Here is an 18,022-nt window from a genome sequence, read left to right as displayed (position 1 = left end):
TTGTGGAGCTCCTGCCCCCTCCAGGTCTTTCTATCTCCCCTTTCTTTCAAAAGATTCCCTGCACTCTGCCCAAAGTTTGGCTATGAGCCTCAGCATCTGCTTTGGTACCCTGCTGGGTAGAGTCTTTCAGAGCCCTGTGTGGTAGGCTCCTGTCTTGTTCCTTGTTTTCACCCTCTTCTGATGTCCATCCCATTCGCCTTTCTGAATGAGGATTGAGCATTTTACCCAGGGTCCTCCTTCTAGCTTAGCTTCTTTAGGTATACAGATTTTAGTATGATTATCTTATATGTCTAATATTCACTTATAAGTGAGTATATACCATGTGTGTCTTTCTGCTTCTGGGATACCTCACTTGGGATGATCTTTTCTAGTTCCCATGATTTGCCTGCAAATTTCATTATTTCTTTGTTTTTAATTGCTTATTAGTATTCCATTGTTTTAATACAATGTTTAAAAGAAAATTCTGGGGCTAGAAAGATGGTTCAACCATTAAGTGTACTTGCTATTCTTCCAGAGGTCCCAAGTTTGATTCCCAACACCCACACTAAGCAATTCCCAACCATCTACAACTTCAACTCTAGGGAATCTGATGCCTTCTTCCGCACTCTGCATGCACACACACACACACACACACACACACACACACACACACAATCTGTTTAGTAAATAAAGTCCTGATATATACTCACATGTGTTTGTATTTTCTGACAGACCCTGGTGGAGTACGGAGCAAACGTGACTATGCAGAACCATGCTGGGGAAAAGCCCTCCCAGAGTGCTGAGCGACACGGACACACCCTGTGCTCCCGGTACCTCGTAGTTGTAGAGACCTGCATGTCACTGGCCTCCCAAGTCGTAAAGTTGACCAAGCAGCTGAAGGAGTAAGTGGCCACTTGACTTCCGGAGCACAAAGTCTGACTTGTGTTTGTTGGGCTTAGTTCCCAGACAAGGCCTTTGATGAGCTCCCTCCCAGTTATAAAGGGCATCTGGAGGCATTCTCGTCTTTTCTTCCTCCAGCCTAGGTGCACGAAGCCTGTGCTCATGCTGAACATGACAGCTCTAAAGAGGCAAAATGATATTAAACCACAAAGTGCAGAGCAAGGTCATCAGCAGGGAGTTCCAGTCTTTGTAGAGAGGGTGTGGGTACCTGCATTCAGGTCACCTCAGGGACCTGCTGTAGCCGGGCGTGGGCAGCTTACAGGCTGCATCCCTGGCCTTTCATCCTTAGTTTAGGGAGTCGTGAAGAGTTTGAAAGAGGAAAAGGCTAGAGATGGCCCCCATTTCAGTTTTCTTGGCAAGGAAAATGTGTTTGGGGGGAAATACAGATTCAGTGTCTTAATACCCATCAGCAGTAAATTTATTGGGAAAGAAGTGAAGCAGAGTTTTCACTAGATTTCAGAATACAAATGTGACTTCTTAAAGTCACCTCTTTCCTTGGCTGATTGCTAAACTACCACACACTGTCCATAGGGTGACAGGGAAGCATGTTGGAAGGTGACCACAAAATAAACGTAGATAGGAAGGATACAAGTCCTTCGGGTAGGATTCCAGAAGGAATTAAGGAGTTTGCCTGAGGAACCAGTGCCAGCCCTTAGAAATCTTGCAGATCGAATAACAGCTACCATATTGAAGAAATTTCCTTGATCATAGGAATCAGGATTCCAAAGAGTTTGACAGACTAGAAGAAAAAAAAATCTTTAAGCATTAAACTAAATTTTAGAAGAAAAAGGTAGAGGGTGGGAGTGGGAGGGAATGAGGGAGCGGAATACAGCTGGGATACAGCTGGGATACAGAGTTAATAAAATGTAACTGATAAGAAAAAAAATAAAATTATTAAAAAAATAAACTAATTGAATGCAAAAAAACCAAAGTTACAGGCAGCCATGAATCTTAAAACAAACTGTTTTCAACAAGAAATTTTTGAAAAATATTTAGATTTAAATAAATGGTATATAAAATGAAAAAAGTCTTATTTTAAAGATATATTTGCATATTCAAATATGTTTAATAGTGGTATTTATAGTATAATATATAACCATGTATAATACAGTACAGTGTAGTAGAGTGGGCAATAAATCTACTCTAGTTTTTAAAAAATTCCTTTTCTTTTATGTGAATGAATGCCTTGTGTCCATGTCTGTCTGTGCCCGTTGCCCACAGAGGCCAGAAGATGTTGTCATCACATCTTCTAGAACTGGAGTTACAGACAGTTATAAACTACTTCATGGGCACTGGAAATCAAACCAGGGTCTTCTGGAAGTGAGGCCAATGTATTTAACCACTCATTCATATCTCCAGCCCTCTACCAGAGTTTAGTGAGAGGAAAAAAAATGTGCTCTATATATGACTCACTTGGAGGGAAAGTGCTAGGATGGATGAGAGATCTTAATCGGTTGCAAAGACTGATTTTTTTTTCGTGAGCTACATAGCTATTCCGCTGTTTTATTGGTGAACTTTGCGAATTCAAGGTCCTGAACACTTTCTGTTAACAGAAAGTATTAACTTTCTGTTAACACACTTTCTGTCAGTGTGTAGGGATAAGATATCCCTACACACTGACAGACAATAGCCAATCAGTTATCTTGAAATCCAAATGCTGTGGACAACTGTTGTTAGCCCAGGGACAAGAGAAAATGTGTGAAGTGCTCTTGTGGTCTTTCATGTACTGTGTACTGCAGTGAAGTAAGCAAACCCAGAAGTCTACAGAGAAGTCCCATGATACAGACACAGAGATCCATGTCCCTTGGGCTGTGGACATTAGTAACAGACGAAGTAAGGTGGAAAATAATTTACAAGGCTGGAAGACACTTGAGCTTTGCCTGCTGTGAGCTCTGGGGACAGACTGCCATGAGTGCTGCTGCTGCTGCTGCTGCTGCTCCTCCTCCTCCTCCTCCTCCTCCTCCTCCTCCTCCTCCTCCTCCTCCTCCTCCTCCTCCTTTTCCTCCTCCTCCTCCTCCTTTTCCTCCTCCTCCTCCTTTTCCTCCTCCTCCTCCTCCCTTCTCCTCCTCCTCCTTCTCCTCCTCCTCTTCTTCTCCTCTTCCTAACTCCTTATAACCATTGTTACTGTCTAGAAATGGCAAACTTCAACTCTTCTGAAGTCCCTCTTAGTTGCACATGTGTATTTTGAACCGATTTCCGTCTTCACCAGGAATATTTCAGTGTAGGAATAGTATTTCCTTATTTGGAAATCAGATATTCACAGAAGATATCATGTCCAAGTGGGGTCATGAGGGTGAGTCCTAACCCAGTGACTCTGAGTTAGTATCCCTATAAATAATGGAGACAGAGGGTTCATTGTGTAAACATGAAAGCAGTGTTCATAGGGAAATATCTACAAACCATGAAACCAGAGTTTGCCAGTAAAAACTAAACCCTAGGAGACAGGCACAGGATAGAGACCATCATGTCCTCAGAAGGAAACAACATGGCTGACAGCTTCATCTCAAACTCCCAAACTGTGAGGTGATAAATTGCTGTTCTCTGGGGCTGGAAAGATCACTCAGTGGTTAAAAGCACATGCTTCTCTTGCAGAAGACCATTCCCAACACCTGTATCATGTGGTTCACAACCACCTATAACTCTTGTGCCAAGTGATCGGACACCCTCTTTTGACCTCTCTGGGGAGAGCAAGGCACACATGTGGTACACATATATACATGTAAGTACTCACATATACACATAAGATAAAAATAAAAGGTCAGGTTTGTGATGCTCTTACAGCAATCCTGGCACACTGACACAGTATGAAAATACAGTTTTGTCTTTGTGGTTAAGGCTGATTGATCCTTTCTGGAAGCTTCCTGCAAATCTAGAAAACAAGAGTGTCCTCATTGTTTCTGTGATTTCAACCACAGATTTTTTTGAATAGGGTCATAATTCCCAGAAAACACCCACAATAAATCTTTTTCAAGTTAACTTCTATAATCTTCTTCTACCTGTCTTAGGGCCTCACTGCATTTTTTTTTTTTTTCTCAAAATTCGGCATGACTTTGAATGTGCATCTTCTCCCCGGCCCACTCGCTCACTCACGTGCTAGGGTGCTTTCTCTTTCTTAGGCTCTGTTTGCTTTTACAAGTTTTTTATTTTATTTTATTTTCTGTGTATAAGTGTTTTTTTCGGCACATACGTCAGTGTACCATGAGCGTGCCTGGTACTTAAAGAAAAGCTCACTGGATCCCTGGAGCTGGAGTTCTGCATGGTTATGAGCCACCGTGTGGGTGCCATGCTTCAAACATGGGTCCTTTGGAAGAGTGCTTAATGCTCTTAACTGCTGAACCATCATTTCACCTCCTTCCACTGTCTCTTAAAATAACACACACACACACACACACACACACACACACACATGCACACACACATTTGGCATGCAAGGGTTTTAATCTTATTTTAAGCCAGTGTCAGCGAATAGTAAACTCAGCAAATCCCATTCACGATCTATTTTTGTAAGTAGTTTGGTTGGAACAGAGCCACACACATTCATCTGTATGTTTTGTAAGGTTAAAGGAATTGCCACAAGGACAGAGCTGAAGAGTTGTTCTGACAGCTAGTGACTCAAAAGCCTAAACTCTGGGCTATCTGGTGAATTAAAAGGTTGCTAGGTCCTGCTTTAGACAACTCTGTGTTTTTGTTTTTAATGCTGCTGTTTTAGATTTATTTTGATTCTTTAGTTCATGTGTATGTGGGTGGGCCTGAGTGTGTATCTGCACTGTGTGTGCAGGTCACCATGGAGAGAAGAGGCATTAGATCCCCCGGAACTGGAATTACAAGCTGTTCTGAGTGACCCAGGGTGGGTGCTGGGAATCGAACCGGGTCTTCTAAATAAATAAATAAATAAATAAATAACAAATGCTCTTAGCCTCCAAGCCACCTGTCCAGCCCCATGACAAAGTTTGAATCAGTTGAGTTTGGCCGCCTAGGTGAGATGAAATGAGGGTACAGGTTTAGGGGAAGGATTGTTAGAAATAATGTTGTCTGCTTCTGAGAAAAACAAAGATGCCAGGACTTGTGAAAGATGTTATCAGGATCTGACTTCACAGAAGTACTTTTAGATAGATATAGTGGTTGAGTATCTGCAGCAGTATTCTGCAAGAATTCAGGGCTTCGTCTACTCCACACCTAAGATACCACTTGTAAGACCACTTACAACCCCTCCATTTGGATCTCTTCCCTGGCCCATGAGAGCTGTTACCATTTTTATGCTAACTGTATTAGTTTCCTGTTGCTTATAACAAATTACCACTACGTTAGTGACTTATCATAGGACAAGTTTGCCTTATATTTTTATAGGTGAGGAGGTCAGTGAACATCTTTCCACACTAAGATCCAGGTGTTGGCAGGCTGCTCTCTTAGGACACAGATTGATTGTGTATATTCTGCTCCTTCAGATTGTTACAGAATCGCCTTCTTGCATTTGGATGACTAGGTTCCCGTTGTCTTTCTGGACGCTAGATGGGGTCACCCGAAGCTGCATCCTGTTGCTCCTAATCTCCTTTCTTGGGGTCTGACAGTAGCAGCAGGGTCAAGTCCTTCCCATACTTCTAACCTCTTTTCCCTTGTGTAAGGCTTATATGAGTGGGGCAGACTATCATCCATGTGAAACTCATATTTTATCATCGGCTGTACTCAATGTCACTTACTTTTTGCCATGCATCATGACGTGTTTACGTCTTCTGGGAATCTGGACAAGGATCAACATTCTTGGGGACTGTATTGACATTGCTTACTGTGTTCAGTGAATGCTTCTCATTCCTGTAGAATAAGAGTCAGTTTGCTTCAATCCCAGTACTTGGAAGGCTGAGGTAGAAGGAGCTCTATGAGTTCAAGGTCAGCCCAGTCTAAATGGGGAGCCCCAAACCACCCAAGAAAGAGACCCTGTCTCAAAAACTAAATATATAAATTAAAAAGTCAATTTGATTAGCTTATACCAATTTCTATAATAATTAATATATAATTTCTAAATTATTTTTCTTCCTATAGTTGTGACTTTTAGCCTATTATCTTAACTTTAAAGCTCATTCTGTCTTATGTCCAGAGGAAATGGAGTGTTTCTGTGCATTATTTTTCCTTTATATAAGAGAGTACAAAGGTAGTTGTTACTCAAAGTATAAGTACTTATTTTGTGTTGAGTTTATTTATATTTTATGATTACCAAACTGTTATTAATGCTTTTTAAATCTCAAACAATACCTAAGCAGTTTCTCACATCTTTAATCCCAGCATTAAGGAGGCAGACATAGGCAGAGCTCTATGGGTTCAAGGCCAGTCTGATCTACAAAGTGAGTTCCAAGCCATCTGTACCACATAGAGCAACTCTGTCTCAAAAGCAGGCAAACAAGTGCCATAGTTTAGAAATCACTATCATTGTGAAATACTACACCTTTCAGGATTTTTGTTCTGTTGGTGGAGAAGGAGAGAAACTTCTTAGAACTGCAGCTGGCGTACAGCTTGCAAACATGAAGATGGCATTGTAAGGCAGAGTCAGGAAGATCCCTGGGGCTGACCAGCCCCTTGAGCTCAGCCATGAGCTCCAAGCTTAATGAGAAACATTGTCTCAAAAAATAAGGTGGAGAGCAACTGAGGAAGACATTCAACACCAACTCCTGGTCTCCACATGCACATTCACACACACACACACACACACACACACACATACACACGTACAAACACAAATTAGAATGCATTACACATAGCGCTTTACAATATTCTTTCTCACTTAAGACCAGTAAAGTATAATATACCACACAAATATCAGGCAAGTTTTTTTGTGTGTCTGTAAGTATTCAGTACTGCTTTAATAGTTGCCATTGCGTAAATGTTTGAAATTCCTTCATTCTTATTAACAATCTATTAGTTTCTTCACAGTTTGTCACCAATGTAAACAATAAATATCCTTTTCCATACTTTTTATTGCTTCCTTGTAAACTCTAAACCACAAGGATAAAGACTGCACACTTTTTAAGCTTTTGAATGGATTGCCCTTTACTGAAGTTCCACGAAGATTCTTCTCCCTCTAGTTTTGACAGTGGCACGTGTCAAACATTGTATTCTTTGGATGCTCCCTACAGGCAGACAGTGGAACGTGTCACACTGCAGAGTCAACTCCAACAACTTCTAGAAGCCCAGAAATCAGAGGGCAAATCACTCCCTTCCTCACCCAGGTAATGTCAGTCATGTCGGCGTTTGAATTGTTGGGTATTTGAAATCTTTAAATGTTCCTCCAGTATTCCATTTGATGTTTTTTTCAAAAAAAAATGACAGCAGAAAACATTTTATTCTTACAAACATAAAGGATATACCAACGAAAAGTCAGTGTCTGCATCACAGGACCTGAGGTAATAGTCTTCAGCTTTTCTATTTCTTTGTGCCACATGTACTATAACAAGTCCTGTTCTCTTTTGTTGCATGACCCATGAAGTGAGAATAAGGATATATAGGCTGATTTGACTATGGAAATAGAAGTAAGGAAAAGCGGTGGGTAAACAATAAAACAGACCATTTCTGTAGTCATAAAATTTGGGGCATGTTATGCTCTGGCTACAGCTGATAGAATGGAGTCTTTGCTAACTGTTCTGAAAACCATTAAGTAATTCTAATCTTGTTTTCCATAAATCACTAATCATATCAAAGGTCATTCAAGGACTTGTGGATGCATTTAATTCAGTAAGAAACCATCTCACATTTTTTTTTCATCTTCCTTTTCAGTTCACCCTCTTCACCAGCTTCTAGAAAGTCCCAGTGGAAAATTCTAGATGCAGATGATGAGGCTACAGGCAAAAGCAAACCAGGATCTCATGAGGGAATACAAGTTCTTGGAAACGTATCAGTCTCCAGCAGGGCTAGGACCAAAGGAAAAGATGAAGACTCTGATAAAATCCTACGTCAGTTATTGGGGAAAGAAATATCAGAGAATGTCTGCACCCAGGAAAAGCTGTCATTGGAATTCCAGGATGCTCAGGTCTCCTCTAGGAATTCAAAAAAAATACCTCTAGAGAAGAGGGAACTGAAGTTAGCCAGACTGAGGCAGCTGATGCAGAGATCACTGAGCGAGTCTGACACAGACTCAAACAACTCTGAAGACCCCAAAAATACTCCTGTGAAAAAAGCAGACAGACCCAGGCCACAGCCCATTGTGGAAAGTGTGGAGAATATGGACAGCACAGAAAGCTTACACCTGATGATAAAGAAACACTCTCTGGCATCAGGACGCAGGTTTCCTTTTGGTATGAAGGCTTCCAAGTCCCTGGATGGGCATAGTCCATCTCCCACCTCAGAGAGCAGTGAACCAGACCTGGACTCCCATTGTCCAGGCTTGGGGATGACTTCTCCAACCCAGCCGTCCACAGACCCCGTTCAGTCCAGTCCTGACAGCTCCACTGCCCAAAAAGTTGCCACCAGCCCCAAGAGTGCCCTCAAGTCTCCATCATCCAAGCGCCGGACATCCCAAAACTCAAAACTCAGAGTGACCTTTGAGGAGCCTGTCGTGCAAATGGAGCAAACTAGCCTTGAACTAAATGGAGAAAAAGACAAAGACAAGGTCAGGACCCCCCAGAGGACTAGTGAATCAGGGGAACAAATGAAAAGGCCTTTTGGAACCTTCCGGTCCATCATGGAGACTTTAAGTGGTAATCAGAACAATAATAACAACTCTCAGCCTGCCAACCAGCTAAAGACTTGCACACTGCCCTTGACGTCACTTGGAAGGAAGACGGCAGATGCCAAGGGAAACCCTGTGACCTCTGCTAGCAAAGGGAAGAATAAGGCAGTGAGTGCTATTTGGAGACTATACTTGTATTACTTTTAATTGATTGTGTTATTGTTAAAGCTCAGGGTCTTGACTTGTGCCACCCTGAGGGGGCACCCCAAAATTCAAAAATTCACATATGTTTAATGAAACATACCAGGTTATAATATAAACCCTTGCACTTCCTTTGGAGAATGCAGAGAGAAGTGGCTAAAGAAATCACAGATTAGGCCTGATCCCTGTTTCTTGTGCTTTGGGCATTAGGGGTTGTAAGCTGGGAGGCATTTATACAAGATGAAACCAGCCATCAGCATAAAATCGGTCCTTTGCTGGCACTGGTTCAGTCTCGGGAAGAATTTGTTCTCTGAGTGGACTGGGTACTCTCAAGCCCACTTTAAAAGCACATAAACAGAAACCCCATTTCTTCTAAACTACTCAACTCAAATGACCTTTGAAATGAATGCCCCCTAGGGACTGCCACATGCTGTGTTACCACACAGATCTCTAAGTATTGACTAGATTCTGTGTACTTGCCAGTACACAGGAGAGGGCAGAATGCGCTGTGGTGTCTTTTATAGCAGCCTTTCCTGGAAACCCATCTTAATTCACATCCCATGAATAAGATATAGGAACATCTCTTTAGGCAATGGTTTCTGCATGCTCTGTGCTTATCATGCCATCAAAAACAGTATAACAGCCAAAATGCAAAACTCTCTGTGGAAGCAATGCCTCGCATCCTTCACTATTCCATTTACTAAGCCACCCAGTAGAATGTCAGAAGCTTATCACTTATTCTTTGTTGGGTTCTTAAATTCCTGTTACAACAGTGTCTTAAGAACTATCCGTATTTCTTGCTGCAATACCAAATCCAGTTTTAGTTAACATCTCATCATTGTTTATAAATTATCAACCTTCTCGCTTATGGTAGACAACTTTACCATTGCATTTGTTTTATCTAGAAAAAGCATCCTCCAGCTAAGACACCAGGCTTTTTGCATTAAAAAATTAAAACTTCTCTTGATGACATCGCCACGGTTTCCCACGCACCTTTCTTCTAATGTCTCCCGCGCATGCCTCGAGTTAACCGGGACCTGTGCATGTGATGAGCTTGTTGCATGCTTTCCGGTGACTCTTAATTACGCTTCTCTAGGCGATGTGCAGCAGCTGTGTCCACCTTCCCTCTAGCGCGCTGGCTGAAGGACCCCTACGTCACTATGCACGGTATGTAGCGCAGGGCGCGCTGCGCAGCACTGCGGGCCTTTGCTTGGAGTTGCATGAGCTTTGAAACGCTGCGTCTCCAACACTTTACAGCAGGGCATAACACCAAGAGAGAAGAATCTTGCAAAGAGACTTAGGTTCAGGAGGCACCTAGGTCCTAGGAAAATAGCTGGTACTCACTGGAGGGGCTTTTTATCCTAGCATCAGCTGGGAGAGTTTACTCTGTTCACCACATTCCCCTGTTGAGTTTGGCCTTCAGTTTGCATTTGAACGGAACATAGTGCTAAGTATGTATAGGAATTAGATTCAATCATGGGTGGAAGGGGTCAGCTGCCAGTCAGAAATCATGACTTCGAGTGTAACCTGGGGCTTTGGTTTGACACTACTTATAAACAGAAGGTTCCTTTTGTCATCACGCTTCTGGTCTAGGCAGAAGTATGCCTCTCAGGAGACGCATGTGTCTGCCATGAGAAGATCTCCTTCTCAGCAGTGTAAACCACTTCCAGTCCAGAAGCCACTCTGATGAAGATCCACTGATAAAATAGGGGTCTTTCTCAAACAAAATGTTCACAAGTCCAAATGCAAGGTCTGTGTTCATACAACAAAGAGGAGCCTGACACCAGTGGCTGGGCAATATCTTTTTGAGGTGTGGCATGGGTTTCCTGTCCTGGCAGGAAGTAGGTGGAGTAACAGGAATGCAGCCTAAGTGACTTTTGACTATTTTATTTGAGAAGCATTTAACCTCAGAGCCCATTTTAAACGCAGACTGTTGGTTTTGAAACATTTCAATAATTTAAAAATCACAACATGATATTCAGCATCCTTCCAGAATCCTCCAAAGATTCTGTATGTACCATACACATTGGGGTTTAGTTTAAAGTACTACATTTCCAGAAAATCGTTTTCTCTCTTCTCTCCTTCCCTAGGTCTGATTTAGTCTGCTTAAGTCTGTATCTAGTCTGGATGGAAAACAAATCTCAGTCATGTTCTCCTCCTCAGTGGATTGAAGGATGAGCTTAGGCTCTTGTCACTAGGGACCAGCTGACAGGAGCTAGCCTAAATGCAGAGTCAAGACTGCTCCCAGCCATGCTGTGGAAGAGGCTCCTGTTCAGTGCTGTTCTGTGCCAGTGTTAGAGATGGGAAAGTGACATGGAAAAAACTCTTTGTCCTTCCAAACATTTGTGCTATCCTGCTGCTGCCCCTCTCAGCACAGTTCCCTATTCTTACATCCTTTCCTGTGCCTGTCTTGGGTTGGATGTGTCCTCTTGGTGCCTGGAAAATTCTGCTTTTGTGCCTGAGACAAGGAAGCACAAAGACTTGGCAAACTCCTTGGGAGCAGAAAGGAAAATGCCTCTCATTTCTTCCAGACTCCTACAGCAACTGGGAACAAGATAATTAATGTCACAACAGATCCTTCTTGCCAGAAATGTTTCACCCTGTCTTTTAACAAGAAAAGCAACAAAGCTGAGCTCTTAGCAGTTGAATAGGATTACAGATTCAGAGCACAGAATGAGGTTAGAGGGCCACTCATGTCTGAGAGGAGTATAGCACTTTCCTACTGCACTTTAAGCAAGCAGATTCACAGGCAGTGTGTGGTGACAAGTTTTGAATTCAAGGCTAAATGCTTACAAAATTCAAACAATATATACAGCCACAGTACGAAAAAAGCACCCAGGCCTCTTCTCACGGCCCTGTATCCTAATACATACTGTATTATGATTTTAGTTTGGCATGGATTTCACTGAAAACAGGAAGCCTCGTTTGTTTGCTGCTTCTTTTTCACTAAATTCTCATTTAGTGAAAAAATGGAGAGACTAAATTCTCATTTTCTCTGCATTACGTGCACACAGGTAGCACAAGCCTGATCCACTCCACAGACGAATCAAGGATGGTTTTCTGCCTGAAATAAAGGTTCCCCAGAGGAGTTAAGGCTAGCATGAGACATTGAATTGGATGATGCAGAATTAACTCTGGTGCCTGCATCATTTACCCATGGGCTTGAGTGCCCCGGTTCATCTGTCAGCGGCGACTTCGATCTTGACGAGAGAACTTGCTAGAACATCAAGCGGCTCCTTGAAATAGCAGAGGGCTGCCTCGACTTTGAGGGGAGGTGTTGACAGCTCCCTCCCCTTGTCAGCAGATGTGAGACAGTGGTATCAGCTCCAGGACTCAGGCATCACAATGGGGCTTCTAAGAATTTTTTTTCCTTGCTAAAAGAAAAGTAGGAACAAGTGCAGTCTCTTAAAGAATGTCCTTCAGTTCTACAGGAAGGTTTTGATGGTTGACTGAGGTTTCACAACTCCAGGACAATGCTTGAAATCATTGATTTTAAAATACCAATGAAGTATCCGTTTGCCGGGTTGGGGCTGCCCGAGGTAGCTTGTTCCAAACTATGGCTACCTCTAACCACGCCCTCTCTGACCACGTGACGCTCTTTCCTGGGGGTTTAGCACCCCGATCCTAGCGCCAGCGTTAGAGGACTCCTTAAAAAGATATGAAGCAATCAAAACTTAGAATGTCTTTTTAGTACCCATGAATTAGCCAGATTAAGAATTATATATCGAGCTGGGCACAGGGGCTCATGCCTGTAATCCCAACACTCAGGGAGGCAAGTGGATCTCTGTGAGTTTGAGGCCAGCTTTGTCTACAAAGCAAGTCTAGGACAGCCAAGACTACACAGAGAAACCCTGTCTTGAAAAAAAAAAATCTAAAAAAAAAAAAAAATTATTATATATCCAGAGCCAAGAACTAATGTCCAGCATCTTGCATAGATTTCAAGGTGTCCAATGCTACCTCAAAGAGAATGATCTTTTTGGTCCAGGGCTGGGACTGTTATCACTCTGCCACTGGTTTGCTGGTGCTCATAGAGAGGAGAGAGGAGAAAACTTCCTTGGAAACCAAACCATCCCACCAGGACATATTCTTTAGCATGCTGACCCCAATTTAATGATAGTAGAAATCCTAAGGCAGACAACTCATTTCCCATATCCATACTGTTTTCCCCACTCCTGAGGTAAAGCTGTTCAGTAAGCCCAAAGAAGATGTCATATCCAGACCATAACTCTCCCATTACTAAGGGCATCTTTGGATATTCTGAGACTAGAGGCTAATTATAACCTCTCTAAAGGCTGAATCTTAGAAATGTATAGGCTGATTGAGATCAGCACAGATACTAACCGTGGCTGAGCCACATCCCTGGGTCGCCACACCTTTCTTTCCAACGTCTTTTATCAGTCAGGCACATATTTGGGGGAAACTGGTGAACTAGCTCCATCAGTCAAGGACTTGCTGTGCAGACATGAAGACTTGAACCCAGGACACACCTCAAAATGTTAGTTGTAGCGGTGTGGGCTTGTATTCCCGTGCTGAGTCGGCAGAGACAGGCTGACCCGTGGGGTTCCGTAACCAACCCAACAACCAAAGATCAGTGAACTCCAAACCAATGAGAGATGCATGCTCGGGAAAGAAGTTAGATGACTCCTGAGGAACAACATTTGAGGGTACCCTCTCACCTGCACATACGTGTGTACGTGCGTGTCCGTCTGCACCCACACAATTGGACTTCCACGAAGACGTACCCACATGTGCGCTTCCACACACAAAGGACACGCTGCTTCTGAACGCAGGCAGGCCTTAGCGAAGAGACTCACAGGAGGCTAGCACTAAAACTAGTAACAGAGCTTCATGAGAGAAAGCACCCGGATACTCCTGGTGTCTCGCATGGTGTCCTTCAGAAGTATTTGGCAAGGAAAGGAGCCTAACAGGGGAAAGGGAGGGAGAAAAAGGAAAAGGATGCAAAAGAAAACCTTGTCTCTATTACACTACAAGGATGGGGGTGGGGGGCCCTTATTAGGTGAGTCCTATACCTCCCTTCTGCAGTAAGTTTCAGATTGAGCAATAAAGTACACATCTAATTTTGAACCAGAATTGTATCTACTGGTAGATTAACTGTATAGACAGGCTACAAGTACAATTGTAAGAGAGAGCACTCTTAGCAGGCTCTGCCTTTGGTTAGCAGGGGGAATGTGTGCCAGGCTGTGGGCCATGGCACACTGATTCTGTAAGTTGCTGTGGGATGGCCACGTGCTGTGGAAACACACAGTGTGCCCAGATGATTCAGCACGCGGGATTACTTGAAAACCGGTCATTTAAATATAAGGTTTTCCTCCTTTTTAATTTTGGTCACTCAGAATGTGAGTTTATGTCCAAGAGTGAAACCAAGGCTCTGCCAGAATTATCCATTTTTGTTCTTTTGAATTCTGGCAATTGGAGATTGAGTAATTGAAGGATTCAGGGAAGACTGAATTATTATCATATTATCATGTCTCAAATCAACAGTTTTCTTGGTTTGGACTTCAGCTTTCCATAATCCAACTAGGTTTCTCCTGCAGAAAGAGGGCTCTTTTTAGGGTGATAAAAAAACAACATCTCCTCTACCAAAGTAAAAATGCCCTTTCAAAATGGGTGAACTATAGTATCTTTAGCCTAGAAGAAGACTTTTTAACTTATTTTAATTGAATTTTTGACAAGGTTATATAAATATATATAAATAGTAAGAACATATCAAAAGCTGGCCATTCAACTTTCAGGCTTATCTGGAGGAAGGGCTGAGGGGACCCCACTCCTTACTGTTGTGCTATTTTCCACTAATAGATCTGAGGAGAGAAAAATCACTGCCTTCAGTGGGCACCCATTAGCAGTTGGTTGCAACAGGCTTATGTTGATTGCTCCAAAATAATGCTCACACCAGCAGTCCTGGCTAAACTAAACAGGTCACAAAACCAAAGGTCATGAATCTCAGGGAGGAACCAGTAGAGATGGGAAAGAAGGGGCACCAATGGAAAAGGGGAGGAAGGGAAAAGAGAATGGAGGGACAGAGTGATCAGAATATATTACATACATGTGTGAAGTTGTCAAGGGACAAAATTAATCAATAAAAAATCTGGCATCTCCTGCACCTGCACTGCTACCACCATTCACTGTTCATACTCTTCTGAATCTACCATGCCCTTTTCTCCCCTATTCTCTTTGGCATTCTATATTTCTAAGCACCATGTTTATAGAAATTGTCAGTTTCAGATATTAGCCCTATCAACCACTGGCATGCCACTATAAGATGATGAAAATATGAGTGCACTTAAAATAACCCGGCAAATATTCCAGACGCTTTACACATCTTTGCTCTTTTAATCTTCACAATGATATATATGGCAGATACTATTATTATCCACATTTTTTTCACACTGGAAAAAGACATAGATGATTATGCTTCTTGCCCAAGATTATACAGTAATGACGGTTATAAATTGTGGAGCCAGCATTTGAATTTGCTCAGTCTGGCTCAAGAGTGCATATTAACAGTAAGTCCTATTTTAGCCTCTCCATCCCTCCCTCTCTCTCTCTCTCTCTCTCTCTCTCTCTCTCTCTCTCTCTCTCTCTCATTCCATGAGTGTTGGATATTGAAACCAGGGCTTTATGCATACTAGACAAACACTCTACCATCAAACTACATCCCCAGACTATTTCTTTTCATAAAGCCACAAGGACTTAATTGGGCAGGGGAGGGGGTGCTCCCAAGATTTCCTCCTCTAAGTCCCATAGCTGCTCTGAGTTTACATACATGAGCTTTGGGGGACACACTCCAATCATGTCCAAGCCATAGCAGTAAGCCAGCAGCGTGGTTTTGAGGTTATAACAGCTTGGTCTTGTCCTGCATCCAAGTGTTAGAACCATTAGCAGAAAAGCCTTCGATTGTATCTTGTGTAGTCACAGTAAGAACTTAGTAATGTGCAGGCACGCCCACTAACAAAGGCTAGCTCCTCTCTGGAAGCTTCTAAACGGTATGCATCTAATAGCTCATGGAAATAAATGCATCTTATCCAGAAGGAAAACTCACTTATAAAGGAACATCTGTTCCTTTGTCCCCTTCTTCTGCAGACCTAGAAGAGAGTAAGTATGGGGAGTGGGGGGGGAACAGCACTAATGTTTTTGAGTTTGCGCTTTTCTGTACTTTCACCTATTTGAAGTTTTTCCACATGCCACTCAGCAAGCATGCCTTAAAGCGATCTTTTTTCAAAGTCTCAAGACTCCAACTTCCAGTAGAATTCAGAGTGTCACCAATGACTCCTTGTAAGGAATCTATATATAAAAATGAAAAATAAAAATAAAAAATTCTTGTTTCCATTCAACCAGCAACACTGTCCATCCTATCTTGTCTCTGATAAAGTCACCTCGACTGCAGAGTGCTTGGGTTCCAATCAGTGTGGCAGAGAAATTCCTTCTGGAGCCAGATTCAAATGTGTTCACTATGTGTGCGTTTTTACATGAAGATTGAGTTCATTACGTTTAAACAGCGGTTTATATGAGACGCAAATAACTGGCCTCCGGAATGAAGTGCTCCCCAGAATGGCTTGGGGATAGCCAAATTCCCATTTTTGGTGAGCTATTTAGCAGCAGCATCTTGTAACTTGACCATAGTTTTATCTAATTTTGGCCTGTGGTTTCTCTTCTATTTAGGCATAATGACATCAATAGCGACATGAAGAAAACCTACAGCATAAAGCACATTGCTGAGCCAGAGTCAAAGGAACTCTTCCTATAAATCTCTCTTTTTATGAATCTCATGCATGCCCTCCGGCCACCACTGGGAGCTACTGGACTGTCCACTGTGGCAATCAGACCACAAGAACCTCACCAGCTGAGCAGAATGTCTGGATGCCTTAAATTTAGAATATGAGACTTGTTATAAGATACGTTTTGGACCATAGTTGTATATAGAACTTGGATTTTTTAAGATGCAATTTGAAAACATGATTGGGTAATGTATGCATTGAAACATTTAACGCTTGGTTAATTCAACTTTCTCAAAGCACATCCCCCAGCCCCCCACACTGTTGGTTTTCTGTCAACCGCAGGAGGATTTGCTAGCGTTGATTGATATTCACATTCTCCATAACAAGGGCAGCTTTGGCTCAGCTCAGTGAGGCCAGGTCACTGGTATTATTTTCTGTCAAGAGTGTTTTTTTCTGTCATTTCTACTTTTCTTAATAAAGAAAACTAAGCATTGTTAAGAGCCCCCTCTGAGCACGGGGCACCTACTTTCTAATAAATCTGTGATGGTCTGATTTCTAAAAGGCTTTGAAAGTATTTTGATTGCTGATACTTAATGTCAAGAACATACTGGCCTGTTTAGCTGGTTTCCTGTGGGGAGGGGGGTCAGATAAAACCTTCTATACTTCATTAAGCACAGGAAGATCAGACAAGTATATAGAGCAAGCCATCATTCTGCCTTCTCAAAAAGCAGTGTTGGCATGAAAACACTAATGACAACTAAAGGTTTAGTCCTTTCTTAGGTCACTATTTTCTGCCTCCAACATATAATGAGGCTTGTCTAATCCATGTTGGAGACAGTGTGGAGCCTAAGTTCTTAACAGTCTCATTGTTGACAAAGCTCTTTCAAGCCCTGTAAGCAATGACTTACAGGAAGGCTCATCTTATCGAGGAAAAATACATTTCTGATGAAACTACAAGAGTTTTATGTTCAAAGTGTTGGCATGGCCTGGGAGAAGCTGTCAGGTTGATGCTTAAGAGCCGAAAGGTTTCTTAGCACAGGAGTGAGCACAGACACAGCTATGATGACTCCTCGAAATGTCCCTTCCATCAAATGTGGCCCACTGTGTGCCCTGGTGCACAGAGCTTGCCAAATGTCTGAATCTGAAAGTTAGCTTGCAAATGTGGGTCAACTTGATTTAGTGAGATAAATTGAGGTGTAGAAGGGGTTAATAGTTGAGTGTCTTTTATGTGCTAGCCACTATGTGGCAATGGCATTGTTCCCCCTTTTTAGATTAGAAATGCAACATTGGGGACTCTTTTTTTTTTTTCTTCTCAATGCAGTTTATTCAGGAACCTTGAACAATCTTCTGACCCTGGGGAAAACCAGCCCACAGCTTAAATAGCCTCTGGGTAGCCAACCCCAGCGTGCCATGTGGGCAATGCAGATAGGTCCACATACACGGAAGCAAGCCAGATTCTCAGCTTTAGCCAAATATGTGACAGAGAGCACTC

At 42.5% G+C, this 18,022-nt stretch overlaps 1 protein-coding gene across 6 annotated transcripts in view; it reads left to right on the top strand.

Annotated features, from left to right (window-relative positions):
• Sncaip (synuclein alpha interacting protein) overlaps positions 1 to 17,067 on the top strand; it is a 139,277-nt gene extending 122,210 nt beyond the window's left edge. For 4 of the 6 annotated variants that reach the window (XM_060377271.1, XM_060377274.1, XM_060377273.1 and 1 more), the window contains exons 8-12: positions 712 to 881; positions 7,065 to 7,157; positions 7,702 to 8,761; positions 9,891 to 9,961; positions 16,475 to 17,067. In XM_060377271.1, the coding sequence (XP_060233254.1) occupies positions 712 to 881; positions 7,065 to 7,157; positions 7,702 to 8,761; positions 9,891 to 9,961; positions 16,475 to 16,559 (1,479 nt within the window). In that variant the 3' untranslated portion in view covers positions 16,560 to 17,067. The remainder of the gene's footprint in view (positions 1 to 711; positions 882 to 7,064; positions 7,158 to 7,701; positions 8,762 to 9,890; positions 9,962 to 16,474) is intronic. The other 2 variants (XM_060377275.1, XM_021657193.2) reach the window with 1 other exon arrangement.
• The last annotated feature ends 955 nt before the right edge of the window (positions 17,068 to 18,022 follow it).

This window comes from Meriones unguiculatus, chromosome 2 (assembly GCF_030254825.1).
Source record: "Meriones unguiculatus strain TT.TT164.6M chromosome 2, Bangor_MerUng_6.1, whole genome shotgun sequence".
NCBI classification, from domain to species: Eukaryota; Metazoa; Chordata; class Mammalia; order Rodentia; family Muridae; genus Meriones; species Meriones unguiculatus.
Note: the sequence above shows the minus strand (reverse complement) of the source record. Positions and strands in the feature narration are given on the sequence as shown.